General features: G+C 37.4%; 1 protein-coding gene across 8 annotated transcripts in view; it reads right to left on the reverse strand.

The window, feature by feature from the left end:
• stxbp5a (syntaxin binding protein 5a (tomosyn)) overlaps positions 1 to 19733 on the reverse strand; it is a 178005-nt gene that overhangs the window by 62033 nt on the left and 96239 nt on the right. For 6 of the 8 annotated variants that reach the window (XR_015517679.1, XM_087297031.1, XM_087297029.1 and 3 more), the window contains exons 6-7: positions 7214 to 7277; positions 2004 to 2087 (exon numbers count right to left, since the gene is read on the reverse strand). Coding sequence is in view for 5 of the 8 variants with exons in the window: in XM_087297031.1 (XP_087153157.1) it covers positions 2004 to 2087; positions 7214 to 7277 (148 nt within the window). In the remaining 3 variants the exon portion in view is untranslated. Of the gene's footprint in view, positions 1 to 2003; positions 2088 to 7213; positions 7278 to 15053; positions 15750 to 19733 lie in introns of those variants that run through there. The other 2 variants (XM_087297032.1, XM_087297034.1) reach the window with 1 other exon arrangement.

Below are 19733 nucleotides of genomic sequence, written 5' to 3' on the forward strand. Positions count from 1 at the left end.
TGTGAATAAATGATGTAATACAAAAGCATTTTGAGACTTGCCGTGTTTGATTTTCTTTTTATATACATGATTATGCCGTCGAACTGTTGTATAAACGCAATATCAGTGTGGCTATATATCATTACTGGTGAGACGTTTTCACACACCTCCTACAAGTGCTGATATACAACCACATCACACTGCTACTGTACGAGTGATATTGCTCTATATATATATATATATATATATATATATATATATATATATATATATATATATATATATATATATATATATATATATATATATATATATATATATATATATATAAATGGTAGTGTCTTTTTTTTTTAAAGCAAAAATATATTTAATGACTACATTAAACATTAAATCCTAGGACAGGAACAGTAGGCTGAACTGTAGGGCTGCACGATACCGGAAAAATTACACATTGCATGGCTATTTTTTCTCCGATAATATATATTGCTATGAACAGAATACAAATTTCTATGAATAGAATTTCACTAGCTGAATAAATGTTTGTAAAGAATCTATAATTTTAGGTTGATTGGGATGATTCTGTAGGGGAGTTTATAAAATATAATTAAAGTGTATTTGTATAGCGCTTGAGCACAGTAAGTCTTGTATAATAATAATACTATTTATATTATTGAGCACAATATTTGTATAATTAACAATCTACAAGCATAGATAAATTTGATAATTAAATATACAGTGTTTTATTGTTTTTCCCGAAGAGTTACAGGTATACAGTAACTTAATAATCAAATGTAAAATAACATTTTTCTTCGTTTTATAAACAGTTCTATAAAATGAATCTTTAATAATTTTTCAAAGTTACAAATGGTACACTTTCTTAGGCCTGAATGCTTTTAAAACCCTCACACAGTCACAGGCTTCAAAAAACACTAGCAAAATGATAAATTATAATCTAGACTCAACATTGCATATACAGTTGAAGTCAGAATTATTAGTTTACCTGAATTATTAGCCCTTCTGTTTATTTTTTCCCTAATTTCTGTTTAACTGAGAGATTTCTTCAACAGATTTCTAAACATAGTTTTAATGACTTATTTCTAATAACTGATTTATTTTATCTTTGCCATGAATACAGTAAATATTATTTTACTTGATATTTTTCAAGACACTAGTATTCAGCTTAAAAGGCAATTTAAAGACTTAACTAGGTTAATTAGATTAACTAGGCAGATTTAGGTAATCATGCAAGCTATTGTATAACAATGGTTTGTTCCGTAGACTATTGAAAGAAAATTGCTTAAAGGGGCTAATTTTGTCCTTAAAATGGTTTTCAAAAATTAAAAAAAACTGCTTTTATTCTAGCCAAAATAAAACAAATAAGATTTTCTTCAGAAGAAAAAATATTATCAGACATACTGTGAAAAATACTTGCTCTGTTAAACAACATTTAGGAAATATTTAAAAACGAAAAAAGATAAAAAAACAAAAAAAAAAACAAAGTGGGGCTAATAATTCTGACTTCAACTGTACCTGCAATGTGATTATTGCGAAAGATCACATCGCGATATCAATGCTGAAGTAATATATTGTGCAGCCCTAGACTGAGCAAACAAACAAACTGTGATCCTGTCTGGTTCTTACTTTGCCTTTCACTAAAATCACTTGGGGGAACATTCTGTAACCATATTAATATTCATGAGTCAAGCTGATCAGATTTATATTGCATGTTTTCATTTTTTAGAACATTTTGATAAAGACGTCAGTGAATGAATTGATTGAGAATAGATCTCAGCATCCAAACGCACACCACACAGCCACACATTCTGCTCAAAAACCAATGTCCCTTTGACGCTGTAGCACCAAGCTGAACAAACTATGTGCCTACTTAAATAGATCTAATCAGCGGCCTTTATTAAAATCAAAACATCTCATGAATATTTGAGCAATTCATTTCCATATTCTAAGCGTTTGTGCCACTGCAGGCGACAGGAGCCTAGAATACAACTTTGTGCGACAATACATACCTCATCGTAAGTGTACCGGTAGTCAGCTCTCTTCGACTTCAAATCCCACAGCACCACGATTCCAGACTCAAATCCTATTATGAGCTGAAACCAGAAGAAAGATGTAGGGGGGGAGACAAGAAAAGAAGGAAAATACACCATCAGACTGCTGATCCTGACCTGTAAACTGATGAGAGTTCCGACAAGCAGCAAAGTAAATCTGAAAGTTAATGACGTGTTTTGCCAAAGTAAACATTAAATAGCTGTTAGAGAAAATTGAAGTCCTTTTTGTCAGGCAGTTTATTCAAAACAATTGTGCATTCATTTCTCAGCAAAGTCAATAAATCAGACAAAAAAAGCTAGTTGTCATCTCCATAAGTCAACTCTATGTGTTTTATTATACAAAATCTCAACCGAAAATGAAAAGACTAGCATTTATTGAAGACTAGCATTTATTTACTCTCAAAAACTTCATACAAACATTTTGAAGTATCGTATGAAAAACTAATGAAAATCATTTTATTCACAAAAAAAAGTTTTTATGCCCACTTGAAGAGGTTTTGGGCTGGCGCAAAAGTGTTAATGCCAAAAATCTGAGATGAAAATGCATTTTTCCTGATAAACTCTGACGTAGTGAGAATTACACCCATGTGACTAAATTCAAACCCTGGCTCATTCTAAAAACTTAGCGCTATATACATTTCTGGAGAGTGCCAAATATGTCCCAAGCTACGTTTATTGCAGTTTTTGTTTTCGAAAATCCACTAGAGGCCGCTGTGTACGCTTTTTAGGATCTCAGATTTCTCTCACGATAGGATTTCAGGCCTGCTCTTCTTGTGTCAACTGACTGACAGACTGACTGACTGACCAACTGACTGATCCCAACCACCCACTTCCCTAAACCCAACAGACAGTGTTTTGAAAAGTAATCCAGAAAAAGAAAAGCCCCATAATTTTTACTACATTTTCAGAGTTTACCACGTTTTTACCCTGTTATTTACTTCTTTATTTTATGGCATATGTTTCTGTCTTACCTGCTTTCTGGAACTGTTTATCATTAGACTCAAACCCCATCAGCGCTATCAACTTCTCTTTGCGCCTCTAGTCTGCCGACATCCGCTGCAAGCCACTCCGTCTATACAGAGGTAAGCAGTCAGCTGCTAGCGCGAAAAGGAAAGGTGTCATACCGCCCCATATCGTTTGTTTTAAAGATGAAATGCAGCCATACGTTCTTCTGGCTCCAGAAATGTATATAGGGCTATGTTTTCACAATGAGCCTCTGTTGGACAAATCAGCTCCATTGTGCTTGCCTAGTTTACTTTTGGTTACTAAGTTAACAATACTACAATCAGCCACTCTAATAACTTGATGTAAAAGCAACTAATTCAGATTTGGAATTTTTGTTGCAATTTTTTTTAAACTTTGCTTCATGTTAGGATTGAAACCTGGCTTTATTCCAAGTCTGTTTGATTTTGCTCTGAATTTTTTATTTTTACATTTGCAGGCAATGGTTCAGTATTTATATACTTACTCTCATGTCCTTAAAGAGAACACAAATCAGCATATTTAAACAAAGACAGTGGGATTGTCTGTGGGATTTCTATCTTTCTACTTAAAATATATTTACTCAAAGCCATAATGCTTCAAAACATTCATAAGGAGATTCGTGAAACAATAAATCCGTCTAAATCAAGATTTTTCCTCTTGTGAAGTCTTGTGAAGAGACAGAATCACCCTACATGATTAACAGATTTAACTGACTTCTATTTGCATACAAACATTGACGAGAGGACGTAAAAGCTTAACTGTATTGCGAAACAAACCAAACTTGTTCTTGCACATTAAACAAGCATGACTCACAAAAAATCTTTATTGCTGACCAATGTTTACTTGGGAATAAAAACTTAGCCTAAATTAAATGATAAACTAATCATGTCTTCTCAGAAGACTAACTACTTTCTTCATATGCAATGATCTTTTTTTTTTTAATAGTCAATTTTTCATTAGTCTTTTATGTAATAGTTATTTGAAAAAAAAATGTCAGTAATTGTTTAGATTTAATCAAAAATATCTTTGCATTCTCAAATAAAATGAAAGAGAATCTTTTGGGTTTGGCACAAAATGAGTGCAAGCAATTTTACAACTTCACAACACAAATCTCAATTTAATTGAATGTATTTAATTTAAGTATAAGCTAATTCCACAAGAATACATAGGTAAAACTTTAGTTTAAGCACCAACTCTCACTGTTAACTAGTGTATTATTACCTGCCTATTATTAAGATATTGGCAGTTTAATTGTACGTGTAAAGTACAAATTCAGCATAGCTTTATTCTATATCTATTCCTTAACCCAAGAACTACCTTAATAACTAATATCAGGAGTTTGTTGAGGCTTATGAGGCGTATTTTTGATAAAGGTGCAGTAAGTGATTGTCTTTAGAAACATTTTTGTTATGCTGGTTGAAAGTCTTTTCAAATTCCAATAGTAATGATTAAAGTAAATGATCTAAATGTATTTATATGTATTTTTATATTCTGGGTAAGGCATTAGCCTAAAAAATGTTCATCTAATTAAAAATTGTCTGGCCGATAATTCCCATAATTCTGATAAGTAGCCCAAGTAGTCTGTCAGCAAATGTAGATTGGTACAACTCTGTTCAAATCTGTGCACCTCTGTTCACACAGATCCACCAATGCGTGTGCACATGCGCCATAGTCACGTAGACATGAGTGACAGCAATAAAAACAAATGCTGAATCAAAACTTTTTCAAATCCTGAATCAGTATTGGAGCTAGTTTTGCACACTGGAAGAAGGATGACTCCATGATTGAAGTATTTATTTTAGACAGGTAATGTTCTGATTTAGTCACGCAAAGCTGACTAACGAATGGGTCAACTAATATGCACGGAAATGTTGTACAACCACTGAAATCTTCTAGCAAAATATAGATTTCAGTTTCTTAAGGTCCATTTACAGCATCGACAATGTAGATTTCTATTTAGTTTAACAACAAAACATCAGTAAATAGCACTATGCCACCAAGCCAGATTTACTGAGCTGAAGTTAGTTTTATATTCACATTTTTTAACAATGACAACCTGTTGCCGCGATCCCAATATTGTTTACTATGCTACTCTGAATATTCGCTCTGAAATAGCATGCAAGTATGGCTTAGTAATAAGTGTAATTCCTGCACGCTGCTCACCAAACACTAATCATACAGTAGTCGCATTAGGACAAAATGCATGAGAAAGTTAGACAAGTGATCCTTGCATGCATGAAATATTACACATTATGACAAGTTTTGCTTGCTAACTACATAACTGAAAAACGTGCTAGATATAATATAGTTTTTCCTTCAGAATTGTAGTATTATAAAGTACTATAAGGTTTTCTAACTGGCAAATGAAATGATCTAATAGATCTCTGACATCTTTAATGTGGACAGTTGTGATTTCAGGAAGCGTGGCTTTGGACAGCAGGGGAGGGACTGTGTTTCAAACATATTTTACTAACTGGTTAGCATTTAGCCAAATCACCTACTGCCCCTTTAATAATATTATATGTATAAATGTATATAAATCTGTAAAAATTGTACCACTGGAGACCAGCTATTGAAGTGCTGTGCAGGTAAACCTCACTCCTCTAAAGGTGCTCTAATAATAATAATAATAATTCCTTACATTTATATAGAGCTTTTCTGTGCACTCAAAGTGCTTTACACAATGGGGGGAATCTCTTCATCCACCACCAGTATGCAGCAGACCGCACACCACACACCAGCTGATTGGTGGAGAGGAGACAGAGTGATGATATGCCAATTATGATATGGGGAAGGTTAGAAGGCCATGATGGACTAAGGCCAGAGGGCAGATTTGGGATTTTTAACGACCACAGAGAGTCTGGACCTCAGTTTAACGTCTCATCCGAAAGACGGCACATACTGAGCAGTATAGAGTCCCCGTCACTATACTAGGGCATTAAGACCCACACAGACCACAGGTTGAGCGCCGCCAGCTGGCCTCACTAACACCACTTCCGGCAGCAACCCAGCTTTCCCATGTGGTCTCCCATCCAGGTACTGACCAGGCGCAGCCCTGCTTAGCTTCAGTGGGCGACCATGTGAGAGTTGCAGAGAGCTAGCTGCCGGCTAGCTCTCTAGCGACAGAAGCTAGAGGCCATGGTCTTTGGCTTCCTTGTTAGAGCAACCGACTCCCATGCGGAAATTCGCCGGTTCGATCCCAGCTTGGAAAATGTTGGGTGGTGTAGGACCAGCAGAGTTACATTAATCTGAACCTAAACTGATAATTTGTGGCACATTTCATGCAGCTATGCTGGGTGTAAGTATAAAAAACTTTAAAATAAGTGTTTTTTTCTGTGTTTTCGCACAAAATAACGTTTTAAGCTGTTTTGAAGCACACTAGGTAATAGATATCCTTAAAACTAACAGATTGAAACTAACATCTAAAATACTTTATCTTAATTTCACGGGACCTATAAGCTTGTTTACTGTATTGATTTAGTAAAAATTAAAATGTAGTTTTCTACCAACTTAGTTTACTCACATATTTTGAGGCAATCAGTTTCCACTAATATTCTGAGCCCTCTAAAAACGCCAGTTCACCTATCAGCAGAGGTTTAAACATCTTTCTTCTCATCAGAGATTCAGTGATAGCATATGAATTGATAAAGTGTCAGAATCCTGTCAGCCAAGGGGGAGGGACAGTGTGTCTGAGGATTTTAAGACCCATTAAGAACTGAGCGGACCTGTTATGGATCGATGCCCCGTTCAGAGACAGAAGTGGGATAAGAGAGAGAGAGAGAGTGGATCAACATGGTAAAGGCGCCTATGAGGAGCTTCCAGCTGCCAGAGAAAGAGACAGACAGTTTGTCATCCATAGGAAGGCAAAACCCCAGCAGGTGTTAGCCGGTCTCTGCGCTCCCATCTGACTGTGCACTAGCAATTAGCGAAGGTAAAATGAATGTCTAAAAAGATGCATTTGGAGCGTTTCTTCATCTCCTTCATATCTCCTCGATCATTTGTTTTGGAAAACAACATAATTTGCTAACAAGCTGTGTGAGATTAGACCCAATTACTGAACTGTGCTGCACTGTAGGAAAGCAGTGTATTATGAGTTCAGAATGGAAAGAAATAAGAGCTTTGTGCCACGTCAGGGACATGAATTATTCATGACAGAGACTTGTAGATGTGTAGGCGTCTCTTACCTTGCCCTCATCCATAGGATTGTCGCTAATGTGAACGACTGGGCCGGGGTGAGCCTTGGAGGACCTGTGGGAGAGAGACAGATTGAAAATTGGGGTGAGCGAAGGAGAAAAAATCCACGAGTTCCAATTCATGACGGCGAATTTTCTGACAATGGGGAAATGATGCTTGGGGGTGTGTGTTTAGTGTTTGACTGTGAGATACAGGGAGAATAAGGAGAAGGGAAGATTTTTTTGTTATACAGTGTTCAATTGTTTGTAGTCAACCATTTTTAAAGTGTAATTTTGTGACTTTATTATAAATAAGTCTCTCCATGGCGTCATTTTGTAGTTGTTGTAGATCAAGAATATAGTAAAAACCTTAAATGTTTTAAGCTAATTGGGGGCTCTAGAAACATTCCCTAATAATAGTAGTAACTGTAACTTATAATAACTATAAATTATTCCTAGACTCAGAGGGGAATAATAGTTGGATAACAATGATGTAGAAGTGCATAAACCTAACCGTAAACCTAAACTAAAAGGGCACCTAGGTTACCCCTTTTTTCAGATTTAATATAAGTGTTTTGCGTCTCTAGAATGTGTATGTAAAGTTTCAGCTCAAAACACTAATTAGATTTTTCATTATACCTTTTACTAGATCCTGTTTTATACATTTTTACAACAGTGGGTTGTTTTGTCGTACTGCGCCTTTAAGGCGAGTCCTCCCCGCCTACTGTTTCTATGTGTCTTTCTGCGTGGCTTAATCTCCTCCCTCGGCTGCGTCAAACAACAGACAGACTTAAAGGAAGAAGGTCTCACGTAGTGTTTGTGGGAAATATTACAGTAAGAACTTTACCAATGAGTATTTGTTGTGCAGTTGCATTGATGAGTCGCACGCAATATCGTTACAAAGTTCACGCGCGCACAACACACACACAGATACACACGCACACACACACTGCAGCAGACACACACACACACAGACATACAGACAGACAGAGCACGCTTTGCACTGTTTTTGCACGAAAATGTAACAGGATATATGATAATACACGTGACTACCGGGACATGTTAATGCACGCAGCTGTCAATCAATTCAGTGGGCGGGGGGACCGCACTCCTATGTCAAGTTGCGGTCGCTCTGAAAACCGCTCCATATCCCTTAATTCTGATTGGCTGATTGGAATGTCGTTCTAGGATCAACACAGATGTTGATCCTTGAACATGTCCCACTTGGTGAAATTTAAAAGTTAGGGGTTGGAAACAGTTGTACTGCTTAATATTTTAGTTGAAATATGTTTTTAATAGGATTGTATTATTGGCAGTTAAAAAGAAGAACAGCACATATTTATTAAATAAGCATTGTTTATTATTAATACTATTTTTGCTTATTAAATAAACACATTTTACCTTGAAAAATTGTTTGTGTTATGTCAAAACATTTGGACTAAAATGTTGTTAACACTTACAATAATCTTCCATTTGTCTTTGTTAGTTAATAGCCAGCGTTAGGACGTGGACGCACTGGGATGCTGTTTTTGCACATTTCAGTGTTTACGAATAGATTAAATCAAATAGGACATGCGTAATCTTGACAAACTATACATCAGTCTAAAGCTACAACCCTCAAGCAGCCATACTAGTTGTTTTTCAATAGGAAGCTTATAAACAATGTATTTGCTAAATTTGTGCAAGTTGTACAGGAAACGCTAATTGGAGTACATATCATCGTAATAGCAGCATACACAAAATCATTCCTGTACATCAGGTTATTATTTTTATTTTTTTAAAGATAAGAGTTCTAAAAACAACATCCTATCGAACAAATTAAGTCCACAATAGTGTTGAATTATGAATGGTGATTAATTTATGTCACCATTTCATCCGGAGACCTGTTGTTTATATTGTTTACTATGTTAAAACAAAATCTTTATAGTAAAAAGCAAAATGATATCATAGCTTACAGTGTTACAAATAAAATGAGTCCAAAAATATATAAAAAGTCAAAGTAGTAACTAAAATCTAAACAATTTACTAACAATACAATGGCGGAAAATAATGTAATATTTATTCATCTTTCTTAACAGTAGTTTGTAGGAAATAAAGTATGAAATAATGTATTTTTCATTAACTAATTAACTAACTAACTAAACAATCACTGACTAATCAAATCTTATTGTAAAATGTGACCATAATATTACTATATAACAAAGGCACAAAAAAGCAACACAGAGGAAATAAAATGTTTTTTCAGATTTTTCACACTATAAACTGAGTTAGTCTTTCAGTCAAACAGGATTGTCACACAGATCTATCATCAAGCAGTTCTGAATAAATAATAACAAAAAATCATATTAATCTCTATTGTGTGACAACCAATAACTACACAAATACACACCCATATATTACTAACACACTGATATCCCACAAATAAGACAGCTAAACCCACAGACAAATATCCATAAAAAATCCATAATAAAAACTGACAGAGCAAATAAAACCATAATATGTATTCAATCTGATTCCATTTCACAATGATTCAAAATCCCCAAAAGCTTAGATGGCATGAGTTTCGGCAAGAACTCCAGCTCTGGCTGGGATCACAGAGCTTTATCATCACTGAAATGGTTTTTCCCTATTTAACAATACATTACAAAATCCAAAAGTGGGATTTTTGCCATTCAAAGCTTTTCAGAATGACTGTTTTGCATAATGCACAGAATAATCCATGACAGGCTCCTATAGCAGCATCTTGAATTTGATGCTGTCCAACCGAAACCAACCTTATCTGAACATTTCCATCCAAAAACGTACTCCATTAGGCTATTTGAAATATGAAATATATGTCTCCGATGACATTCAGACAGTCGGTTTCAACCCCAGCATTATTCACAGCTAAAATTTCATTAAATACATAAAAGAAGCTTTGAGATCTCCCCGGGACACAATGGTGTAAGCGCGAAATTTTACAAGACCACTACTGCCCACTCACTTACAGCCAATGAATAATACACCCTCATTACTTCGGTTAAAAAACACCCAATGGATCAGACAGAGCAAATTTCATCCTTATAAATGCGGGCAGAATAAAAATGTAGGATATCTGCTCATACAGTATGTACTCAGTTACAGTTCAGAGGGATGATTTGAATAACAATACAAAATATATTAATAAATAATTATTTTAAACATTAAATAAAGTGTTCAAGATGCAGTGTTAGGTGTTAAAGGTGTGATATAATACAGTATATGCTATAATAGCTCATATAGTAATGTACTCTATAAGCTACTATATAATTCTACTATATTGTATGTTTGTTTCAAGAAGCAAGCAAGATGCACATCTAGTCCCCAAGCATTCATTGCAAAATTATTACACTGACCTTATAACTCATAATATGGAAGCAAAAGTTCCTTGTAAAATTGTTGTTTTGTATTCTAGCAACATAACTATGTAACTGTAGCATCACACAAGAGAGTGCAGATTCTCACATTTATTCACTGATTGGAAATGAATTGAACAGTTCAACAACAACAACAGTAGAACAGCATAACAACATTTTAAGCATATTGCTCTGTGTTGTGGCTCAGTTCTGCCATCAAAAATAGTTCCATAAAAAGCTAAAGCAGAACCATGCACATCTCAGAGTGGTGTTTCGATGAATCATTTGAGTCAATGATCCAATCATAAAGACACACACTTGCTTCATTACCAAATGAATCGAAAAGAGTCTGGCTGCAGACCCAGTGCACATGCACTGTTAGACACTCTACCTAAACCCACCGCCTTAACTTACCTCTAACAGTGATGCCACTTGCTCTATTGAGTATGTGTCTAAGTGTGCAAGTCTGCAGCCTGACACTACTGAATGAATCAAATATTTGTAATGAACTGTTTGAATGAATACGTCAATGATTCACTTGTTAAGACTAAAAATATTTGCCGCCACCTACAGGCAGTTTTCATGTCACAGTAAATGTTCCTGGGTAATATTTACTCAAATTGAAGATATAAATGATAACTTTAATAGATCGCTTTTGGTCCCTCTATAGAAAGAGTAAATCTTACGGTTACCGTTGATGGTCCATTTGAGTATTAGTAGACTTCTTAATATCAGTTGATACTGCTGCTAAACAGACATTTAACTGACTATAAGAACCTTTGCAAGTTCATACCAAATTACACTAATCCAAACCCCAACCACAAGCTAACAGTCTACTTATAATCTAATGAGAATTAGTTGGCATGTAGATGCAATGTAACTTAAATTCAACAAACAGACCATCAAAATAAAGTGGGACCAAACTTACTCATTTGATTTTTCCAGAGTTAATTTTACTCAGTGTGGTGTTAATATTTTACTCTTTCGTGTAGTATTTGACTCTTTTTTTAAAATCGGCTCTCCTACTATTTTACTCCGTTGAGAGCTATAAGAATTTAACACTGCTTTTTAACTATGTTCAGAGAAACAACACATTTACTCTGCTACTATTTTACTCTTTTATTTTACTTTATAATTTTTAACTCTGTTTAGAGGAACTTCAGATTTACTCTGACACTACTTTGCTTAGTTGACAGCAATCAGAAATGGACTCTGCTACTCTTCACTAATTTTGCATCCATGTGTTATGTGAAGGACACTGACAATGGAATTGAGAATCCCAATGCTGGGTTTGTTCAAAATAGAATGGTCAGGCAAGCGACGGTCAACACAGGGGCAAACAGATGTATACAGGCAAATACATACTCATGGTCATACAACAGCTGGATGGTCAAAAGGCAGGCAGCAGACAACATAAATCAACAAACAAAAAGCAAACACGCAAGCACGGAAAGGCAAGGCAAAGGAAACTTGTCTTATTGTCACAAACAGTTAAACAAGACTTAGCACTGAAGTGTCCATCTAATCATTTCATAAGCAGCTACCAGTCGTGTGTGGGTAATCAAGCAAATGAGGAACAGGTGCGTGTGAGTGGTGCATGACTGGATATGTAGTTCTTTAAAGTTGCAGATTTGTAGTTCTTCAGCGATCTAACAGGCTGGATCGCTGGTGACTGTGACACCATGTCAGGCCTAAACCAGAACAAAACACAATCAAGATTGTCATCAAGACAAAAACTAAGCTAAACTAAACTAAACCAAACTAAACAATATGCAATATAATTTATTAGCTAGTATGATTAATAATAATATGTATTATGTAATTGTTACAGTCCCCTGCACAAGAAGAAATTTTTTCTCCAATCAAGCACTCAAACTTAATTTTGACAGTTTGACAACCCTGTTCTATACTGTACATTACAAAACAAAGTGGCTTGCCATCAATAGGTGCTACTTCAGCTATAGCATCGCTGTGGATGCCCATAAGGCATTGATTGTACTGGCAGGAGTTTATTCCTTTGTACACTCTGACTACCCAGCAGGCCAACTGTGCTGTTGACGGCTCTCGGGCAAAGCCTTAGACGCCTATAGTGGTGACAGCCGTGGCATAGACAGGGGTCCTTCTCTCCCCTTCAGCTTCATTCTGTTGAGCTGTGGCATGATGAGGAGAGACAGAGCCATAGACGTCTGTTACAGTGATTGAGGTTCGACAGACAGGGCTTCTGATCTGCCTCTTTCTCCTACAGTGTTTACTGGGTGTCTGAAATGTGACTGGCAGGCATGGGCGGGGGGGAATAAAAACAACCTAGCTTATTGGTAATATGTGACTTTGCAAATACGTACTTAATGTACGTTCATGCGTGTTTCTCTGTGGTTTCTTATTGAAATGAACACTAGAGGCAGTAAAACACCAGCAACGTTTTTTTTTTCCTTTTTTTATGTGCTTCTCTTTTAAAATAATACATACAGACCTCAAAGCACTTTGATTTGTGTGATGTGAAAATAAATAGGGTTGCGTCTCATATCTATTTCCATGTACAAATGTATATTATAGGCAAAACTATGTTGGACTCACAGTATGAATAAACAAAAAACATCTAAAAATCAGCTAAAAATCTTCATGTTATGTTTTGTCATGACTTAAGTATACTAAAAGTATGTTTCCCTATTTTTCTTTCATATGCTTTTACGTATTGTGTTTCTAAAGGAATTAACCTCTAGCCATTCTCAAAATGAATGCTCATTTTTAATTATTTGATTTATAATTATAGTTTAAAAATGATAAATTTGAAGGATTCGAAAAGCTTAATTTTAGTTCAAGTACATTTGAAAATAACTAAATGTATTCATTTAAAATGCAGTGTACTGTATATCAACCATCTAGTGGATATCAGCCATAAATTTATATTTTTTCATTACAAAAAAAAAAAAAAAAGCACTAAAAGTCCATAGAAAATTAACTAAATGGATTGTAGGATATGCATAACATACACTCACCGGCCACTTTATTAGGTACACCTAACTAGTACCAGATTGGACCCCCTTTTGCCTGGAAGGTAAAGGTACTTAAATACAAGGTACTAGAAATATTCCTCAGAGGTCCATATTGACAGGATCATGTCCCAAAGTGAACGCATTGTCATGTTCAAGAAAACCAGTTTAAGATGATTTATGCTTTAGGACATGAGTTATCCTGCTGGAAGTAACCATCAGAAGATAGATACACTGTGGTCATAAAGGGGTGCACATGGTCAGCAACAATACTCAGGTAGGCTGTGGGATTGACACAATGCTTAATTGGTACTAATGAGCCCAAAGTGTGCCAAGAAAATATCCTTCACACCATTATACCACCACCACTACCAGCCTGAACCGTTGATAAAAGCCAGGATGGATCCATGCTTTCATTTTGCTGATGCCAAATTATGACCCTACAATCCGAATATTGCAACAGAAATAGAGACTCATCAGACCAGGCAACGTTTTCCCAATCTTCTATTGTCCAATTTTGGTGAGCATTGTGCGAATTGTACCCTCAGTTTCCTGTTTTTGGCAGAGGAGTGGCACCCGGTGTGGTCTGCTGCTGTAGACCATATGCCTCAAGGTTGGACATGTTGTGCATTCAGAGATGCTCTTCTGCATACCTCCGTTGTACCAAGTGGTTGTTTGAGTTACTGTTGGACATTCTCCTCTGACCTCTGGCATTAACAAAGCATTTGCACCCACAAAAACACCACTCACTGGATATATATATATATATATATGTAGCGCCACCTAGGTGTATTAAGTTTAAGATAGCGCTCCAGGTTCAATACACTAAACGCCTACAGATATGTTGAAGTAGGCCCCTCTGAATATTTCAATGACGTAATGTAAATAAGGCAGATGAGAATATAAATATTTGCTGTGTTTGAATAAATTACCAGAAATAAACTCTGTGAATAATAAAACTCTTAGATAAATCAGAAAATATAAATAATTTAATTAGAATAGAAATGTAAATATTGGGAAAAACCCCAGATGTAAAACAAAATACAAAATATAGAATTTATGCACAGCTAAAAGACAGTAAAATGACCCAAAGTCAAACCCAGCAATTTACAGTACAATGAAGAATATTAATTAAACCAATATAGAAAATACCACCTTTCTACACTCTAACAATTAAACTTATAAATCAACAAGTGACTAAGAGTAACTGAATATGTTTCTCTTTGAAAGTGGCTACAATTGTGTCACTAAATTACACACTGAATTAAACCTATATAAACTATTAGTATAAATCTATACTGTAAAACACGCAGCAGTATTTTATGCTCACTGCATCTCCATAAACAACTCAATACTCTGTGGGCCCACACACTCACACATTCATACACCCCCGTTGCAGGCCTGTATCGCTGCTAGTGTACGTTGTGGCCGGGAAAATGAAAATGGCCTCTTCACTCTCCTGAGCACAAATAAAATTAAACAAGATACCTCAGATGAAGATGACCTTGATCAAGATGACAGCAAACCAGATGCCAGCGATCCAGATGACAGTGATCCAGTTGACAGCGATCCAGATGCCAGCGATCCAGATGACAGCGATCCAGTTGACAGCGATCCAGATGACAGCGATCCAGTTGACAGCGATCCAGATGACAGCAATCCAAATGACAGCGATCCAGATGACAACACTTGTGAACAACGGGCCAACGAGCCGCGATCGATCGGCGAACTTCTGCCGCGGGTCTTTCAAATCCTCACTTTCACTTTTTCTCCCCAGCTGATGAGAGACAAGTCTCATGTAGTATTCAGGCTTTTTGTGGTGCTATTTGCTCCTCTTTGACTCTTTCAGCGTTGTTTCATGCAAATCTAACAGTCTCTCTTTTTTCTCCTCCTTATTTTCGGTTTAACCGTCACTCCCTCAGTTCAGCTTTAGTCCTCCGTAACTGTCCGTTGACAATCTAGGCATTTAAAAAATGCTCACTCACTCTGAACTGACTAATAACTGATACTGGAAACTTATATGATGAAAACACACCGCGAACTTAAAACAAACACAAAACAAACTCAAAGTAATCAAAAACGTGTTGTTCACACGCAATATATATTCACTTGTTTTTATACTCCGTGAATGTTACGCAATCAAAACAGCCGCGACGCGAGTCTCCCCTTCAGTTTCCAAAAACTGCCGGCTGTGTCTCCTCTCTCCGCTCTCTCTTCCCAACAGCCAATCACATTTCACACTCCACACCAGAGGGCGGGACTACACGCATATAAACCAATCATGTAGGAACACCTACCAAACTTGTTAACCCCATGTATTTCAGTGAAGGTTGATCAAACTTGCTATCTTATCATATTCTCAGAGATAGACGCTCATATATTACACATCAACATTAGGATGTATATTCACAAATGAATGCAAAACACATTTTAGATTTATTTCTGTTCTAGAACCAATATGAATAAATAAATAAATAAATAACCTTAAGATTACTTTAAAACTTAAAAACTTGTAGAACTTTATTCTACTGGGTTACATGCTCCCCCTTCTAAACATCTCATGTCCTCATGAGATTACCTCATTAAACTTTAATAGTGATCTCAGGCTCAGCACAATTGCTTACTTGAACACAATGAGTACACCGTGCCATAGGGTGGCACCACACTGTATTACAAAACTTTGGTGAACTATCCCCACCTTGTACTTTTACAACCATTCCTCTGTGAACTAAGGTTAAAGACTTGTTAGTGGGTCTCCCCAGACAATCATAGCTCAATCGGTCTATAGGTCTTGTGTTTCTCTTAGGTCGCACATGAACATGCTCTACTACCTCTCTAGTAGTATTGGCTGTTCCAGGATCTCCCCCTTCTAGAGCAGGATCTTCAAGCTCCTCAGGAGTCTGCTCCAATACTGCTTCGTGGCCCTGGTCAGTGACTGATGTGTCATCCATCTCTGCAGCGGGTGTTTCCAATTCATCCTTATTGTAAACTGCTCCCTCATTTATTGAAGATTCCTCCTGTGTTACATACTTTTGAGTTTCATGGACCCTATTCGGGTAGTAATACCACAAGTCATCCTCTTCACTGTCTGAGTCATTTCTCAATCCACTTCCTGTCATGTTCTGATTTATTTCCTTTAATCCTCTTCCATATTTTCTCCCCACAGATTCTGTCCTGATCTTTGTTGGAGCAGCTGTATTTTGAATTTTTCCTGAATCAGACAATCTCACATCATCCCCAACAGGTAAGAGATGGTCTCTGTGAAGAGTCCTCACACTTCCCATCCCAGATTCAGGTTTTAAACGATATACAGGTAAGTTATTCAGCTTTTCAACTATCAGGTAAGGAACAGAATTCCACTTGTCACCAAGTTTGTTCTTTCCAGTCATACCCAGATTTCTTGTCAGCACACGATCTCCTACAGCCAGTGTCTGATGTTTTATGTGCTTGTCATACAATCGTTTGTTTCTCTTTTGACTTTTCTGTGCAGTTTCAGTTGCCAACTGATATGCTTGTTGTAACTCTGACTTCATTCTTTCTACATATTGTCGATGGCTACCAGCTCCTTTTCCATCAGGTGAAGTTCCAAAACACACATCCACTGGCAGACGAGCCTCTCTTCCAAATAGAAGATAGTACGGGGAATATCCAGTTGCATCATTCTTAGTACAGTTGTAAGCGTGCACTAATCGGTTGATGTGCTGACTCCATCTGTGTTTCTCCGTAGGATTCAGAGTACCGAGCATGGACAGCAGTGTTCGGTTGAATCTTTCTGGCTGAGGATCTCCTTGTGGATGATAGGGTGACGTTCTGGATTTTCTTATACCAAGCATGTTAAGCATTTCTTTTATGAGACCACTCTCAAAGTCTCTTCCCTGATCTGAGTGGATTCGGGTGGGTAAGCCATAGTGAACAAAAAATTTGTCGCACAGTACTTTGGCCACAGTTAGTGCTTTCTGATCTTTGGTTACAAATGCTTGTGCGTAGCGAGTGAAGTGGTCGGTTACAACCAGAACATTGCTTAGACCTCTGGAGTCAGGCTCAATAGATAAAAAGTCAATACATACTAAGTCAAATGGCCCATTGCTGGTTAGGTGGTTCAGTGGGGCAGCCTTCTTAGGTACTGTTTTTCTTGTTACACATCGCCCACAATTCTTAACATACTGCTCCACATAGCTAGACATTCGGGGCCAATAGAATCGATCTCTCAGTAGTTCAGTTGTTCTCTCTACCCCCAAATGACCAGAGTCATCATGCAAGGAGCGCAGTACATGGGACCAATACCTTGAGGGTAAGACAAGCTGTATATTTTCCTTTCTGCAGGAACTGTTGGTGACTCTGTACAGAAGTTTATTCTCAATTTTCAACTTGGGTCCCTGCCGCCGTAACAGAGCAATTGAATCATCTGAACTCCTAGTATCAGTAAGTATTTGTCCAGACTCCAATTCTCGCTTCACTATACCAATTACAGGATCTTCATCTTGAGCCTTACTTAACTCCTCATGGCTCAACTGTTCCATAGGACTGAAACTCAATGAAGTGGGACAAGCAAATGCTTCTGGGATACTGTGAGGAGAGACACATAGATGATCCACTAGCCTGGAGGATGACTCATCACTTTCATTAATTCTTGCCAGCTGGCAAATAGCTTTTACTCCTGACTTTGAAATTTCCTTCCATTCTGTTGAGATAGCTGATTCAAAGGGGTAGCGTGACAATACATCAGCATCCGTGTTGTGACTCCCAGGCTTGTATTGTAAGCTAAAGTTGTATGTGGCTAAAGCAGCTAACCATCGGTGACCTGTTGCACTCAACTTGGCGCTGGACAGCACATAGGTAAGTGGATTGTTGTCTGTTTTCACCACAAACTGAGCACCATAAAGATAATCATGGAACTTGTCCACAACTGCCCATTTAAGCGCCAAGAACTCAAGCTGATGAATGGGGTAACGCTGCTCAGATGCACTCAGCTTTCGGCTTGCATAGGCTACTGGCCTAAGTCCACCAGGATGCTCCTGATTCAAAACAGCTCCCAGACCATTAAGGCTAGCATCCACATGAAGAACATAGGATTTGTTAGGGTCGGCGAAAGCAAGTACTGGGGCATGTGTGAGACAATAAATGATCTTGTGAAATGCTGCTGTACAGTTATCATCCCAACGCTCTCCAAAAGGCTCAGACGTTTTGTGATATTTTCTGACATCTGCGGTCTTTTTGTTTTGGCCAGATGTTGGTGGGTACCCTTTAGTGAGTTCTGTTAATGGCCTTACAATGGCTGAGTAGTCTTTTATGAATCGTCGGTAAAATCCACAGAAACCAAGAAAGGATCTCAGTGATTTCAGATCAGTGGGCATTTTCCAGCGGGTTACCGCCTCAACTTTAGCTGGGTCTGGTGATACTCCAGCAGCTGACACAATGTGCCCCACATAACGTACTTGGGACTGACAAAACTGGCATTTATCAATTGAAACTTTGAGGCCACACTCTCTGAGTCGATCTAAAACTTTTAATAGTCTCTCTTCATGTTCTTCAAGAGTGCGCCCAAACACAATGATATCATCCAGATAGACTATTACTTGAAGGAGATGCATGTCACCAACAGCTTTTTCCATTAGCCGTTGAAATGTGGCTGGAGCTCCAGTAATCCCTTGAGGCATACGTTCAAACTGGAAAAATCCTAAAGGACAGATAAATGCTGTCTTTTCTTTGTCCTCCTCAGCCATAGCTATTTGATAATATCCACTGCGAAGATCTAGCACAGAAAACCACTTACTGCCAGCCAAACAGTCCAGAGCATCATCAATCCTGGGAGTAGTGTACTGATCGGGGATGGTGCGAGCATTTAGAGTTCTGTAGTCAATGCACATCCTAACTGCTCCACTCTTTTTCCTTGCAATTACAATGGGCGATGCATACTGGCTTCTTGATTCTGTAATTATTCCAGCCTCTAAAAGTTCTTTGATATGGCGTCGCACATCCTCGATGTCTGCAGGAGCGATGCGTCTGGAGCGCTCTCTGAAAGGTTTGGTGTCTGTCAGTCTAATGTTATGTTCAACTCCTTGGGCTAATCCCACATCCCACTCATTGGTAGAAAAGACATCACTTCTGACTGCCAACTTCTGACGGAGTCTCATTTCCCATAACTCAGGAATGGATGAGTCTTCAAAT

Source organism: Danio rerio, chromosome 20 (genome assembly GCF_052040795.2).
Source record: "Danio rerio strain M-AB ecotype USA chromosome 20, GRCz13ab, whole genome shotgun sequence".
Classification (NCBI taxonomy): Eukaryota; Metazoa; Chordata; class Actinopteri; order Cypriniformes; family Danionidae; genus Danio; species Danio rerio.